The sequence below is a fragment of the Medicago sativa genome, chromosome 2 (assembly GCF_051527215.1).
Source record: "Medicago sativa cultivar Bolivia chromosome 2, Bolivia_mono, whole genome shotgun sequence".
NCBI classification, from domain to species: domain Eukaryota; kingdom Viridiplantae; phylum Streptophyta; class Magnoliopsida; order Fabales; family Fabaceae; genus Medicago; species Medicago sativa.
This window is the reverse complement of record NC_140750.1, coordinates 11257830-11273986: the sequence shown is the minus strand read 5'-3', so window position 1 is coordinate 11273986 and position 16157 is coordinate 11257830. Positions and strand designations below refer to the sequence as shown.

Below are 16157 nucleotides of genomic sequence, written 5' to 3'. Positions count from 1 at the left end.
GAAGAGTACAGTTGTAGTTGCATCTAGCACATGGCCTGTTCTTTATGGCATCAGATTTTAGCATATGTTATATAAACTAGTATTTCCACCCGTGCAACGCACGGGCAAAAGTTTTATTGTGGTGTTGATAAAGTTTACTTTGAACATATCACAAAATAAAAAACATTATACAATTCATAGATAAATCAAATGTTATTGTCTTTATGAAAATAAATAAAAAAATAGAAAATAATTTAAATATAAATATTATGTTTGGAAATAACACGGACCTAGTGAAAGAATATAATACACAAAACCATAAAATAGATCATAAATAAGTTTCGAAGTATCAACCAAAAAGGCCAAGCCAAGTAACATTAGTCTAACATTGGTTGTCAACACAGTATATGCCACAAATTACTTAGATATATAACCAAATTTTTGAATATATTGAGACATATGTTGATGTCTTCATATTCCTTCTCATCATGAGAGACACTTTTTGACAATGAACCAACATCATCAAGTTTGGCTCCGTTTTCAATAGTAACATATCCGTCAATGGCCAATTCCTACATAGTATTTTGTCAAAACTGGTTAGTCATGTTGCAACAAACTCATCAATTTGAATAGATGTGTCACCAACAAAGAACCAAACAACAAACTATGAAATAGATTTGTCCAATTACAACCTGTTGGGTATTTCAACAGTGAATTTTGTAAATACATCAGTAGTCCAAACTACAATCTTGGGTTATTTCAAATATGCAACCTTAGTTGAATCTTAAGAGATCGAAGCAACAAAGTTTCTCAATATTAAGTCTTAGTTGAATCTTAATATGTCCAAAGAAAAGTCTAAATAAATTCAAAAAGTATGCCTCAGTTGAATGTTAATAGTTCCATAATACTCTAAAAAAATTGAAAAGAATAGTAAAAACACGTTACCAATCTAACAGATTTGAAGAGTTAAATATACATAAATCTGCATCTTAGTCAAAATGGCTAAAAGAATAAAGATACTAAATAACAAAAACATGTTTCTCAACAATGATAGAAAAAATAATCTTATAACTAATTTTTGCAAGAATCACTTCTAAGATCAACCTATCTTGCTATATGAATTGAAAAATTATAGTAATGTCTCTTTAAGTTGGACTTTTGTTATTTAAGAGAGCAGCGTGCACAATGTGCATGTGTGTTACAATGATGTTTATTTTCAGATGTGTGTACAATTAAATTCAATCAAAGACTACCCTTTTATAGCAAAATATTCAAACACAAAGATTATCAAAGAAAAAACCAAAAGAAATAGTCATATTTAGATCAAATTTTGAACTTCAACATTATGCAAATATTTAAATTTTTGGCTAAATCGCATCAAGAAAATGGTAAAAAAATTCTAAACTCAGTTGATCAACTTAATACAAATGACAAACATTCAAATTAAAACCTTTGAAATAAGGACATGGGATGTGAGATAGTTGACTTTGTTAGGCTTATAAATACTCATGAGTTTCATATGACAATTTCACATAACCAAATTCATATTTGATGGTCTTAATAAGTCAGTTACACATACATGTAAGGTCAAAAGATGGGGATGTAAATTGTTAATTTTTCTAGGCTTATACATACTCATCAGTTTCACGTGACAATTTCACATACTCATCAGTTTCAAATAGGTTTTAATAAGTCAGCTTCACAGTTGCTAGTAGTCCCAAGAATTTGATAAGTCATTTTCAAATTCATAAGAAATTAAACTTTGATAGATATAGGAAACATTAGACATGACATTGATAGATATAGGAAACATTAGACATGACAATCAACTTTAGTTAACAAATTTTTAATACAAATTATAATTCAAAAGTATATTTCAATTCCTTTTAGAAAAGATTCAGTTACTAATTAAACTTCATAATAACTTTCAAGGGTATATGACATAATCTTTAAGATAAGATTCTATGAATTATTTGCAAATCATATACAAAGGAAAAGTAATCACTATTGTTGATTACAAATTACGAATCTCATTGAATCAAAAAAGGTAAACAAATTACCTTGTGAAACTGATTGCATTGAGAACAGGACTATATGCCTATCCTGAAAGGTAAGACAAAATTGGTTTGTAGTCAATAAAAGTCTAGCCAACTTCAATGGTTAATGCAGCAAAAACAGCAACATCAATTTGCACTGTTTGATCCTTTATTTGTCAAGAAAAACTATCTCAGCAAATAGAGCTTTGCATTATTCATGCAGTGAGGTAAACATGTTTAGGTCAAATTTAAAAACAAAATACAAAATGGAGGTAACAATATCCATTATATACCTTTGAACATTTGCCGACTTATAATTTGATACTTAAGATTTTTTGATAAAATATCCAGAAAAATTGATGTAGTTAAGTACGGATCTTAAAAAATAGGTGTTAACAAAATTTTGAGTTGAAGGCAAGTAAAACAAATAATACCATTGAACTGCATATATTGGATAGAGGATATGTTTTGATAGTTTTGATTATAATTTTTTTTCTTCATATAATAAACACATGATTACCTTTCAAGTAAGTTGCACTTTAGTTTGTTCCTCAATTATTTGAAACCTTTCGTTGTGGCAGAGGTTTTGTGGAATACCTGATGATAACAAAGAAGCGAGTACATATCACTTGAAAATATATCTATTCAACCTCAAAATTTAAGAATCCCATGTAAACAAATATAATCAAAATATAGATAAGTTTAAAAAGATTATGCATGAGAGTGACATTTCCAATTTGACCCAAGAGATCATGGAAAGCCTGCATTCATTTATCTACAACATATCCATGTTAGATTAGAAACATTTTGTCATAAAAGACTTGTGTAACAACGATTGTGAATAGCCATATACATAATAAACTACACAATCTAGTAAATCAAATATTACTCAGTACTCAAAGGCATAATAATGTCTCGTAAAATTTAGTGGAAATGATAGTTCTAGAAGTTCAAATAAGTTGCAGCAATTAATAACCTTTTGAAATTACTGTCAGAACAAATTGCAATTAAATTAGATGTATTGAAGCAAAACATATACAACTTTAAAAAGAAAAAAAAAATTGCAATTAATAATCTTTTTTAATTACAATCAAAACAAATTGCTTCAAGGCCTTCAATGTTATCTTTTATGTTGTAGTATGAACCTTCATATGTGACTTTCCATTCTCACATATTATGGATTAGGCCTTGAAGCAAAACATATAATCCCTCATATTCATTATTACTTCTTAAAATCACAAAAAAAAAAAAAAAAAAAAAACCTTTATTTTCATTACACAGTTTTCTTTGTACATTAAGTTGTACATGTCATGCAACTTAGAATCTACTACTTTAGGAAGCTACAGAAGTGTGACTTTTTTGAAGCCACAAATCGATGAAGACATGGAGTATGTAGTAGGAAAATGTGTAAGTAATCTGAAAAAACAAAGGTACTATTATTATATTAATTAATAAGTTTGGAACAGGATGACCTTATAATATGGTTCACCACATGTTTTCATAAAGAGAAGGTAGTAGTCTAGTCAAACTTTTGAGGTAGATGAACAATAAAACTTGTATGCTATGCTAAAACTAATAGTACAATATGAGAGCAATCAATGTTTGATTTGCTCTTGTACAATTATATTCAATCAAAGACTAACCTTTTATCGCAAAAAATCCAGACACAAAGATTATCAAAGAAAAAACCAAAAGAAAGAGAAGTGTCATATTTAGATTCAAGTAAAAATTATATGCATAAGAAGTTGCACTTTGAAAGAAAAAATTAACAAAAAATAGTTGTTATTACCGTTTCAAAAGAGACAATATTACATCAAATTATATGCATAAGAAGTTGCACTTATACACAATATGACAGCAAAATATTTCATTAAGAGACATCAAGTAAAGTAGAATCAAATTAAGGTGGCAAACATGTGGACTGTTTTACACATTTAACTTTTTTTAGATTTTCCAAACATAATTTTATGACCCGTCTCTTTGATTTATCATTTTGTTGAGGTAAAAGTGATCTCCTATCTTACAACTCCATACATGTTCTTATATATGTTTTTTTTTTTTTTTTTGCTTATTTTTATGTCTTTCCACTTAGTCTACTGCCATATCATACTCTATTGTATAACAAATAGCTTCAAGAAATAAAAAATAAAAGAATCTGAACCAACCTTGTAAACCAGATATTACTCACTACCCAAAGGCATAACAATGTCTCATGAAATTTAGTGGAAAGGATAGTTTTAGAAGTTCAAATAAGTTGCGGCAATTAATAATCTTTTGAAATTAGTGTCAGAGAAAATTGCAATTAAATTAGATGTATTGAAGCAAAGCATATACAACTATAGAAAGAAAAAAAGATTGCAATTATAATCTTTTTTAATTACAGACAGTTTCTCTCCTTAAACCATCAAAGTAATAAATATGAAGTTACAAATAAACTGAAACAGAAAGTGATGAACCATTAGTGGGCGTTTGAAATTGAAACAATCTTTGGACAACTCAAGGTTCTTTTCTTATTTTTACTCACACTATATTCAACTAATTAAGTTTATTTTTAAAGGCAAGTGCACATGAGTAGAGGTAGACCACAAAAATGGTAGCAAAAGGAAGAAACACAACACTGTAAAGCATACCTTGTGATTCTTTGCTCCAACAATCAGTCAAGCAAATCAAAATCTCCACTATTTTCAATTATCTCATTCACTGAATGATAAAAACCAATCAAAAAAGCAAAATATAGGTTAGTGTGAGTATCAATTGTCAACCACAGGAGGATATAAAGTAAAAACCAATGAAATTGTTCACCTATGAATATATTGTTTCAGAAAGTCAAAACAATGAAAAATCAAATGGATTTAGAATACAATGGATTTAGAATTCTTACCTTCGCAGCCAGTCATTCTCTTTTTCATCAAATCGAATCTTCATAATCGCATTTGGCTTGTGATTGAACATTCAATTTAAATCAAATGGCTTCTTATAAGAGAAGGTAAAAACAACAAATTTAAGAGAAACAAAACCACATAAAAATAGATAAATAGCTACTTACTTTTAGTTTCAGATTATGTCATTTTGTTCTCCCAATCTGTTCCTCATCAATCCAATAGAACCATTTCTAATTTTGATCCACCTTTTTACCACCTCAACAAATAAAACACAAACAAAATCATCGGGACCATGTAAAACTAACAATATCATCCATTTTCTTATTGAAACATTTTCGCAAAGAACTGAATAAACAGTTATTTGTACCCAAAGAGTAGAAAATGTTATATTATTTAAATTTAAATTAAATAAACAGTTTTGCATAAATATTGAATGCCAAGCATTTCAAAACCCCATTGAGATTTGTTAAACATTTGGAAATTAGATAGCATGGCACATTCATAAAACTTAGTGTCAACTTAACACTACATGCAATCTGGCAAAATAATAAAGTAAAGCTTAAAAGCTCAATGATATTCCAACAAATTGATATATTAATGATAAGAACAAATTGATTAACTAAAAAATAAAAATAAAAGTTTGATACTTACAATTACAAACGACTGGAGACCAAACTATGATTCTAGGGGTTCCTCTGGAATCTGTATCAAAAACAGAGGAAAAAGAATTATAAAAACTCAATAAATCAAAACTCATAAAATCTAAGGCCAAGAATGAATGGATCAAAATAGGTAGAGATAACAAATGTCTTCCAGATGCATAACCCTAATACAGTTTAACCCTAAATCCTAATTTAAATAACTCATTCAACATTTTTAAATTAATTATAATTATATTACATAACAAATTTGAAATAAAGTAAAACTAAAAAATAAGATGGATCTTACTTACTGAAGAGGATATAGAACAGCCACTCTAGTGATCTTGTTAGATGATTGTGAGACTTAAACTAATTTACCTTGACACCCACAAATTATCCCTTTTTCACGTGCTTGCTGAATACCACAAATTTATCAAATTGTGAAACCCATAAACTGATTTTCGAAAAGGATTAAAGACGTGGGTGGCTGAGAGGAAGGAGGAATCGGTTGAGAGATGAAGAAAGAGGGAGGAGGAATCGGTTGAGAAATATGTTTGAAAATCGGTAGCTAATTTACTTGGATCTGTCGTAGAGAGAAGAAAGAGGGAGGAGGAATCGGTTGAGAGATGAAGAGATGAGAGAGGAAAAAAATAAAATGAGAGAATAAATGTTATTTTAGTGTTGAATAGGAATAAGAGAGAAAAAGTAGGAGGGAAAAAAGGGTTTGATCAATTTGAATTTTGAATTGAAAAGGAAAAATGAGAGAAAATAATATTTTAATGTTTGTTGAAAAGTGAGTTGAAACTTGAGAGTGATGTTTGTTGGGATAAGAGAAAAAGTAGGAGGGAAATAATGATTTGAAAAATAGGGAAATTTGAATTTTGAATTGGAGAGGGAAAATGTGTTATAATGATATTTTATTGTTTGTATTGTGTAAATGCTTAAAATGGCAAAAGTAAAATTATTTTTTAATGATGATGTGACATGTAGTGGCTTGAGGATGTGACACATTGGATTGGTGCAAAATTTGTTGCTATTTGTTGCTTCACATTTGTATATTATTAAGATATGGAAATTAATAATGGAGTGCAGGTGTGGGGAGCTTTTACCAGAAGGGAGAATTCATGATTCTTGTACTATTAATTTCCAATCGTTCTGTTATATACTTGTAAAGTACTAGTTGGAAGAGCTAAAGCAATGCCTTTAATTATTTACCATCATTCCAAACATAGTAAAGAAGCAAATGCTAAAGGCAGCCTGAAAATATCTAAAGACATTAATTTTCTAAGGTTCGTGCACTAAGTTAATTAATTTCTTCTTTATTTGCAAATGATTCCATAATATACCAAAATGTATCGAGTCCCTGTCTTAAAGATTGTAGGGAGTTTAAATGATCTTTGCGTGGTTTGGTACCTTGCCATTACTATTGCCCTTGTCACACATGTATATTTTTCGAAATATAAATGACTACATGATTAAATATAAGCAATAATTTACAAACACGAATTCAATACGGACCAAGCCAGGTGTCATTATATTTCGCCCTTGTTCGCTTCCCTTGCTCGGCGAACATTAGGGAAATGATCTCTCAAACATCACTATGAAAAATTACGACCTATACAGTATAGATGACACGGGCGTAACATTCAACCACTGCAAAAGTGTACATGGCCAAATCTTCCCTCAAACACGTACGCACCCAAATTATAGACAAATTATTGACTACAGTTAACGAAAAGGGAATCGCCATATATTACCTTACTGCAGACATGTAAAAGGGGGGGAAGTTTTCTTACAAACAAAGAATTTCTAAGTAATGTCATGCAATTCAACTTAACATGGGGAGAGAAAAAACTGTCATGGATCGCTACTCTTCACCCTGATCTCCATAAGTTCCTCAATTGGCTGACGGCATATAGGGCATTTATTGGATTGAAGCCGCAGAGCTTTTGCACACTCACTGCACAAACACTGTAAAGTACAAAGATGTAATATGAGAATAGTCACAATAGGAAATGAAATATGGAGAAATGATCATCAATCATCACATATCAACTATATGTAATGCAAGGATCTCTACTAAGCAATTAGTATTCGCCACTAGCCAGTGGAATATAGAGTGACACTTAACCACTTTTCCACGGTCTATAAGTTCTGACATGCAATTTTATGCAAGTTCTGACATGCAATTTTATGTCCCATGATTTTAAACAATACATGTATGATGACATGACATACAAAGAGTTCCCATCGCTGAAAATAAATTAAGATTATACCGCAGGAGATGAAGAAAACAAAAATTGAAGGTAATATAAAGATTAAGAAACAAAAACCATCCATTTTACACTTTTAGTAATATTAGCAATGACATTGGTTTTCTATAAGCTAACCCATCCATACAACTGATGCTACATCAGCGATTATATACGTGTATTAGTGTTGTCATTCGCATATGGCAGAAAATAGCACTTGCGCTCAAATTCTGCTAATGCAACAGTGCTACAGCGTTGTTTGACAATATTTTGCACTAAATAGCGTATCGCAGAACAATTGAGATTTCTCCAAATTCTGCTCTGCTATAACACTACGACGCTATTTAACAACTCTGATGTGTATAACTATGAGCCATAATGAATATTATTATATTTAAACATAATGTGCAGTAGAAGTGCCAAGACCGTAAAATGCATTTATTCCAGGTAATTGATTATCCACTCTATATATGTGTACGTAGCTTTGACATAAATCTTACCATATGTCGACAAGGTAAGACAGCTGTATCCTTTGGTTCAGTCATGCATATTACACACTCCTTCCCAGGATCACTGTCATCAAAGCCTGCAGCTTCTGAGCTTCCTATTCCATATAGTTCTCTTAACTCATAACGAACACCATCAATCCACAGAATCTGTCTAACTACTTTTATCTGGAAAGCACCACCACCATTACTTTTCTCCAAGACAGCTTGAGTAATTTGCATGTGAGGGGATGCATCTAGCACGGAATCATCAGGAGTTTTAGGAGTTTCGTTTTCCGAGGGAGTTTCCAAACATGTTTCAGCGCATATTACAAGAGGAAAGACATCTTCCCCAGGTGAAGGCTTTGAAAGATCATCTAACTCAAAGAAGCCTAGGTCAATCCCTGTTCCTGAAGGCTGAGCAAATTTCTGGCCAACTCCTTTCTTAAAGGGGACTTTGACTGGTACAAATGCATCAGGAAAGAGTGGAACAAACCTACATTTATCTTCTTCCTTCGCAAAGTAAAAGACAGTAATGCTGCAAATTACAAATACAATGAGTAAAGAAGTTAAGAGAAGCAAAAACATTCCATTATACAATTATACTTATCCATCTTCAAACGGTCTCATTTTAGTACAAATACAATCATTTCATACAATTAGCCAATCAAACTAATTGCAACTTCAATCCATAAACTGTGGTTCTATTTTGTTCTTCTGTTAGGAATGTAAGCTTACAAGTTACATGAAACTTCTCATAGCCAGAACACAGGTAAAACTAATTTGAGAGATCATGCGGTTGTTATACAGAATATTGCTGTGACGAGTCCTTTACAATGAATGATGCATACATTATTAAATTGCCAATATGGCTACATTTAGACGTATGGACGGATCAAGAAATTTTAAGTAGTGTAGGCCATACATATATAACATTTCATTTCTAAAAGCATGAATATACATTATAATCGTTTTCTACCGTTTTTTCATATTCTTGAAACATTGAATGATTTTGTCATTTGCAATGTCAATAAAAACATCAATCAGTATAAGTAATCAAACAATTTCCTCATTTTACCATTCACCTCTCTTGTGATTTCACATCTGATTCTTGATAATATTCATAACAGAAAAAAGTTTTTTAGTTGTTGCAGTTGTCACAGTTAACTCTAAAAGCAAATATATCAACGAAAAATAAGCACTACCAAAACTAATAATATAAATTCACTCAAATAATCAGAACTCATACTCAAATGAACACTACCAAAATAATTATAAATATATATATATATATATATATATATATATATATATATATATATATATATTGTGTTATTAATCATTAAAATAAATAGTATCTTACCCCTTTCTCTGCCGTGCATTTTGTATATATAATAATCTATACCCTTCTATTATCTATGAACTCGTTATTTTAAGGCTAAAAAGTTAGAGAGTCTGGAACTACACATACATGCAAAACGTAATAACAAAAAAAACTCTATCTTACCACCAACACAATGGGTACTAGTTTTCTATTTTATTTTCCAAATTTAGCGAGGGCCCAGGCCCACAGAAAGCTCTACCTGGGTCCGTGCCTGTTTAGACGTCAGCAACGTAAAGGTAATATTTACATGGACTAGTGTACAGCTAAAATATGTATGTTATACATTTCAAGTTCATTCAACCAATAATTCTAACAGCAGTGGATTTTTTTTTTTTTTTTCAACATTTAGTAGCCTAACAAGAAGATAATTTCGACTAAATTCACAAAAAAAAAAAGATTAATGAAGATAAACACCAACGAGTTATCTCAGAGTCCATCAAACATGTTTCTTGTAATTTTTAAAGGAAATGCCTCTCACAAGAATAAAACCATGTTTATAATGCATGTGATGGAAAAGCCGGAGAAGCTTCTAGGTGCAAGGAAAAGTGTCTATTAGACACAACTGTCTATCAGTTGGTTATTTTGTGACTTATGAGTCTACCAATATGGTTCAAAATCAAGAGTTTACTGAATCAAGAATAACAAGTGGAGTTCTTGCTTATGCAACCATATATTGAAACCATAGCAACCTTCATTCAAGTTAGAAGTTCTTCCAACATATACTTGGTATATTATACAATATCACGAAACTCCTACTAAGGAACTTTCAAACTCAGCTAAAATTAATGCTTACCACACTTTCACTAAAATCTAAAATAACGAGGAAGACATAAATCCTAATTCAAAAGTGACTGTAGAAAAATTCAAATTCAAACTATAAACAGCACCTCAGCCCCTTACGGATATGTTAGAGGGGTCTGGATCATCCTATTGTTAGAGGAGGGAAGTCCCTGCCATTAACTAACCACTTTAAGTCTCTTAAAAAAAACTAACCACTTTAATTCAAGTTGAGAGTCAAAGGTATGAGTTTCAGATTCAGAAAGAATCTAATCAATTCTTCATATTGCTAATTGATATAAAATAGTATCTTAGTAGGTTCAAAAATTGAAATATAATTGCATAAATTATTTGTAACCATGATTTTATCTTCTATCCTGCTACCTTTTTTTCTTAAAATATCAGCACGACAACTACTTTTATGTTCTAATTAAGAGACCGAGAGAGAATATCACATTTGCAGAAGCATAAGAGTAAATGTGGTCGGAAAGTCGATAACTTTAACGTGATCTTGAACTACAGCAATTTATCCAAAAGTATCAAAGAAGTACAAGTATCAATATTTGTATTAATGTTAGACACAGAAGACAAAATATGGAGATATTAGATTCTAATCTTATGAATGATGGTAACATATCCTATTATGCAAGTTGCTCTAGAGATCTCAGGTATTAAGTGGACTCTAAAACCCTCCATCATCAGCAGGGAACTTTTGAATTACATGGATGAAAGCAACGTTAAAACACAATTTCATTAATATACTATGGTCGGCAAAATAACTAATATCCAGCCAATCCCAGATCATGTGTTTCCCTGCTTATAATCCCCACTCTGAAAATCATTTTAACTACTCTCTATTTTAACACTGGAAAGGGGTGTCGGTTCATTATTAAGATCCTCACATTTCTTAACACACGAACAATGTTTTACCCAAACCTGACTCGTGGCTGTACATTTGGTACCTCGGAGAACGACTTTGGACATGGCTTTGATAGTCTCTTAAGGTTAGTGGCATCAAAACTGTCTCCTCTCATCAATTTTGAAGTGTTTGAAGATAAATACAGTTATACAAGTATATTTGCAGAGCCTTCCTGTTTGTTCTGCATAATGCATGACTGTATATAATAAATAAACACACACACACAAAAGAAAGGGGTAATGTTTGTTTATGAAAATGGAAGTTTTGTACTAATTATTATGATCATTATATAGCTGTAAGACCAACAATGTTGTATGAGACAAATTGTTGTGTGGTAAGATACCAATATGAGAGAAAATCAAGTGTAGCAGTGATGAAAATGCTACGCAGGATGTCTGAAAATACTAGGTTATAGGATTAAGAATGATAGTGTTAAGAGAGAGTTGGGGTAGCACATGTTGTACAAAAGATGAATGAGTATATTGTAGGAGACCCATGGATTCTATAGAAAGGAGAATACATCAGGTCGAGGATAGTCATTGCTATAGGCAAAGGAAAACCAAGAAACCTATTGGAGAAACTATCATGAAAGACCTAGAGGTCAATGGTTTGGATAAACATATATAAGTGATAATACAATATAACGTCGTTTGATCCATGTAGTTGACCGACCTAGTGGAATAAGGCTTGTCTATTTTTGAATTGTAATCATCACATAGATCGAAGTCATTCTGAATTTAGGATCAAGACAAAAATCCCTATAATGACAGAGATATTTGAAGACTTCAACAACCTAACATGTTAAAGAGGATGTAAAATTACAAAACAATTCACATGGTTACATAATATATGGGTACAAAACAATTCATATTATATACCCCACCCCTGTGCATTACAATACATTCCACACCAACTTTTGTATTGGTTCAGTGGTTCCAGATAAGAATTTTAAAAACTTAGTTATGGTATTAGTATGACCTACATAATATATGACTATATGTAATTTCTCAACTCTCAACTCAATTGATGAATTGACAAACAAATGCACGAAATTCCCTAATTCATAACATCTTATCCAGTATCCTATAACACTAAGCTACACACTCCCTTGCAGATTACCTAAACAATTTCCTAGAGTTTTGAATCAATTAGAATTAGTAGCTTGATACTACTTAGAAACAGTGGCGGATCTTCCTTGGGACCCATGGAAGCCATGTTACCCCCAAGGTTTCTATATATACTAGATTAGGCATGATAATAACATCATGTTTACGTTGGTGCAGTGGAAAGTTAGTACATTTTTCTTACGGAGGTCGCGTGTTCGACTCTTTCACCTTCTTCTTTTTTATGTTTTTGTTATCTTTTTACGTTTTTGTGCAAAAAAAGTTTCTCGCAGGGAATCGAACACGTACCCCCTACTATGCAATCAAGCAAAATCAACCACCAAATTAGTTAACAACTCTGATGATTGTTGCAGCTAAATATATAATTCATAAACTTTTGGCACCTCAAGAAATTAACTCAAGATCCGCCACTGCTTAGAAACATGTCAATTCTTCTCCATCACATCACAAGGGTTACAAAACTATCAGTGTGTGTTTGATTATGCGTTGACAAAAATTAATGTTAAATGAATAGATTTTGCAAAATTGATTTTAGTTAAAAGTGAGTTGAATTTATAGTGGTTTATGTTTGGATACATATTTGTAAATTTGAGTTTTGAACAATAAATTTGAGTGTAAAAATTGTCAAAAGCTACAAATCCTAGTTTCAAGTTAAAATTAATTCTGGACACATGGTGCATGTTTGGTTTCCCTTCTAGTGGTGCTAGCCGCCAGGTGTATAATTGATTACAACATGTTTGATTGCCTTCGAGTAGAACTGATCCTACTTGAAGCTAAAATTTGTAGCTTTTCAATTCTAGAATTGATTTTCACAGACAAATTCAAATTTTTAGTTCAACTAATGTATCCATACATAAATCCCTTTACCTTCAATTCACTTTTAATCAGAATAAATTCACTCAAAATCAATTATTGTCACCGCAGATCCAAACATACACTAATTCTACTAAAAAATATCGAAACATGTCAAAATCAATTCTACTTTTAACCAAACATACATAAACAAACAAGTGAACTCAGTCTAAAACGATGAAACAAATTGACTTACCTTCCATCAAAGACGGCATCGAAAACAAAAGAAACAAGGTAATGATCAGGGTTAAGCTGATCAATCTCAAGGCGAAGCGTATCCTTATGAACATTAACATTGTTTCTAATCTTTTTAGCAGTTTGATGATCAACATAAGGAGGTGGAGTGGAAGAAGCAGCAGCAGGAGCGTAAAAAGGGGGAGGAGGTGGAGGCCATGCATATTGCGGTTGTTGTTGTTGATTGAGATGATATGAAGGATGATATTGAATACGATTGGTAGTAGAATTGGGAGGATAGTTATTGTTAGGGTTGGAGAAGTAGAATGAATGGGGCTGTGGTTGAGGTTGTGGGGTGTAAGGAGTAGTTGAGGGGGGATAGTAGTAACTTTGTTGAGGTGGTGGTGGTGGTGGAGGGTGTGGTTCTGTTGAGTAATAGTAAGGTGGTGGTGGCGGTGGTGGTGGAAGGTGTGGTGGTTGTGGAGGTGGGTTTTGAATGAAATTGTTTCTTCTTCTGTTACTCCACGTAATACCCATTTGAGTGTGATAAGGTTGAAGAAGAAACGGTGCAAATAACAAGATGGGAGTGGTGGTGGTTGTGGTGGTGGGTGAGAAATCACGGCGGTGAAGTAGCTTAGACTATTCCCTTTTTTCTATGAGAAAGAAAACAGAAAAGAGTACGACTCGGTGGTTAAACAAAGCGCGTAACGTATTGTTGTCGTCGTTTGCCTTTATTGAATTTCCTTACGGTGTATTTTTTTAGGGTCTTGCTAACAAGTGCTCTAAGGGCATTGTTTAAGGAATCCAAAAAAAGAAACTATATCTTAAAAATATAAGTCAAACACTTTCTAAAGTTATAACCGTACAATTTTCAATGCAAAACTTGCTACTTTTAGATGCTTAAACAATGCCCTTAGGACACTTGTTAGCATTTTCATTTTTTTAATAGAAATATATCTACATAATAATTGATATAGCAGAATCAGATGTTTCTAATGTGGTTTTAGCATTGAATGTTCACCAACAATCTTCCAACTATGCTGACTCTATTATTCGTGATTGTATTAGTTTTAAGGGTCTTGCTAACCATTGCCCTCAGGGCAATGGTTAAGGTAACCAAAATTAGTAGTTTTACATTCGAAACAACAATTTGTAAACTTTTTACAAGTTGACTTGACCACTTTTTATCACTTTCCAACACAAAATTTCTATTTTTGTTCCTTTATCCAATGCTCCAAGGGCAATGGTTAGCATTTCCTTAGTTTTAAGGGTAGTTTTCGTAGTTTAAATTTTGTGCATGTTAGACGTGAAGCCAACCAAGCTGCTCATTATTTAGCAAAATATGCTCTTAAGAATTTAGATTGCATATGGATCGAAGAAATCCCGCCTTGTATTTCTGCAGTCTTGACATTTGATTTATTGCCAGACTTTTGTTAATGAAATTGTCTTTAACGTCAAAAAAAAAAAGGAAAACATTTTTCTTGGGTACTATTTTTTTTTATAATTACCTTCAACAATTTTCACCAATTCATTCTCTTATTTGTAAAAAGTTATTTTCTTCTATTGTTTTGAAAAAATAAGTTCAATGTATTTCATACACAATAACATCAACAATATAAGATTGATGTGTCTCAAAATCTTATAGTGTCATAGAAATTAATCACTTTGTTATAATAAGATAAGACTAAAGTGCAATATAACCTGAATTCTAGTTTCTAATAAAATAGATTGTAGATTCCGTAAAGAAAAATACATTATAGATTTTGAAATAAGAGGGGAACAAATTTCAATTTAAATTGTGGCAAGAAAAAGTGTAGAAATGTTTTTTTTAGTAACCAATTGATAATATAAATACTTTTCACAAATATGTTTATACATTACAATGTGATTTTGAATTCTAACAAAAAGAGAGTACAATTTTGTGACTCCATCCCGCAAAGCTATCTACACTATGAAGCCCGGATACTCCAAAATGGTGCCGTACCCGTGTCGGATACGTATCGGATACCGATACTCCGCGGATACGCCCGGATACGTATCCCAGAAGTATCCGAATGATTTAATTTAATTTTTATTTAAAAATATATTGGATACCTTAAGGATACGTTAAGGATACTCCCGGATACGTATCCCAGAAGTATCCGAATGATTTAATTTAATTTTTATTTAAAATTTTTCTTTGTATTTTGATCACAAATATTAATTTTTGTAAATTGGGATCATTATATTGGCCATTACTTGAAAAGGGTGACTATCTTCATACTACCTTGGTATCATCATAGTGCAGGTTGTTTATATGGTATGTTTTGGTTTAAAGGATATCTTAGTTGGTGAATGGTCCATTGTATTTTGACTTGGTGTAATTAGTTTTAAGATTTCACGCTATTTATTTTTTGTGCGTTTATGTCTAATATATATATATATATATATATATATATATATATATATATATATATATATATATATATATATATTAAAAAAAATTGTAAACGTATCCAAGCCGTATCGTATCCTAAATTTGAAATTTTTGACGTATTCGCGTACCCGTATCGTATCGTACCCGTATCCGTATCCGTATCGGGGCTTCATAGTATCTACATAACCTTAAATACGAGCATCACAATGATTAATTTATAAGCATATCTTTTGATC

General features: G+C 31.6%; 1 protein-coding gene and 1 long non-coding RNA gene across 3 annotated transcripts; both read right to left on the bottom strand.

Annotated features, from left to right (window-relative positions):
* Positions 1–328: 328 nt before the first annotated feature.
* Positions 329–6258, bottom strand: LOC146944516 (uncharacterized). Of its 2 annotated transcripts, none has more exons than XR_015025954.1 (8): positions 5850–6258; positions 5549–5599; positions 5062–5142; positions 4897–4952; positions 4646–4715; positions 2536–2612; positions 2040–2082; positions 329–551 (listed from the first exon to the last, which is right to left on the bottom strand). It is a non-coding gene; the product is annotated as an uncharacterized LOC146944516 (long non-coding RNA). The 2 variants fall into 2 exon arrangements; XR_015025953.1 differs by having other exon boundaries at positions 5062–5153; positions 5850–6256.
* A 728-nt stretch (positions 6259–6986) lies between these two features.
* On the bottom strand, positions 6987–14211 carry LUL4 (RING/U-box superfamily protein). The gene is made up of 3 exons (XM_085742887.1): positions 13528–14211; positions 8291–8813; positions 6987–7509 (listed from the first exon to the last, which is right to left on the bottom strand). The coding sequence occupies exons 1-3, from the start codon at positions 14040–14042 to the stop codon at positions 7396–7398; spliced, it is 1152 nt and encodes a 383-aa protein (XP_085599013.1). The 5' UTR covers positions 14043–14211; the 3' UTR covers positions 6987–7395.
* Positions 14212–16157: the final 1946 nt, after the last annotated feature.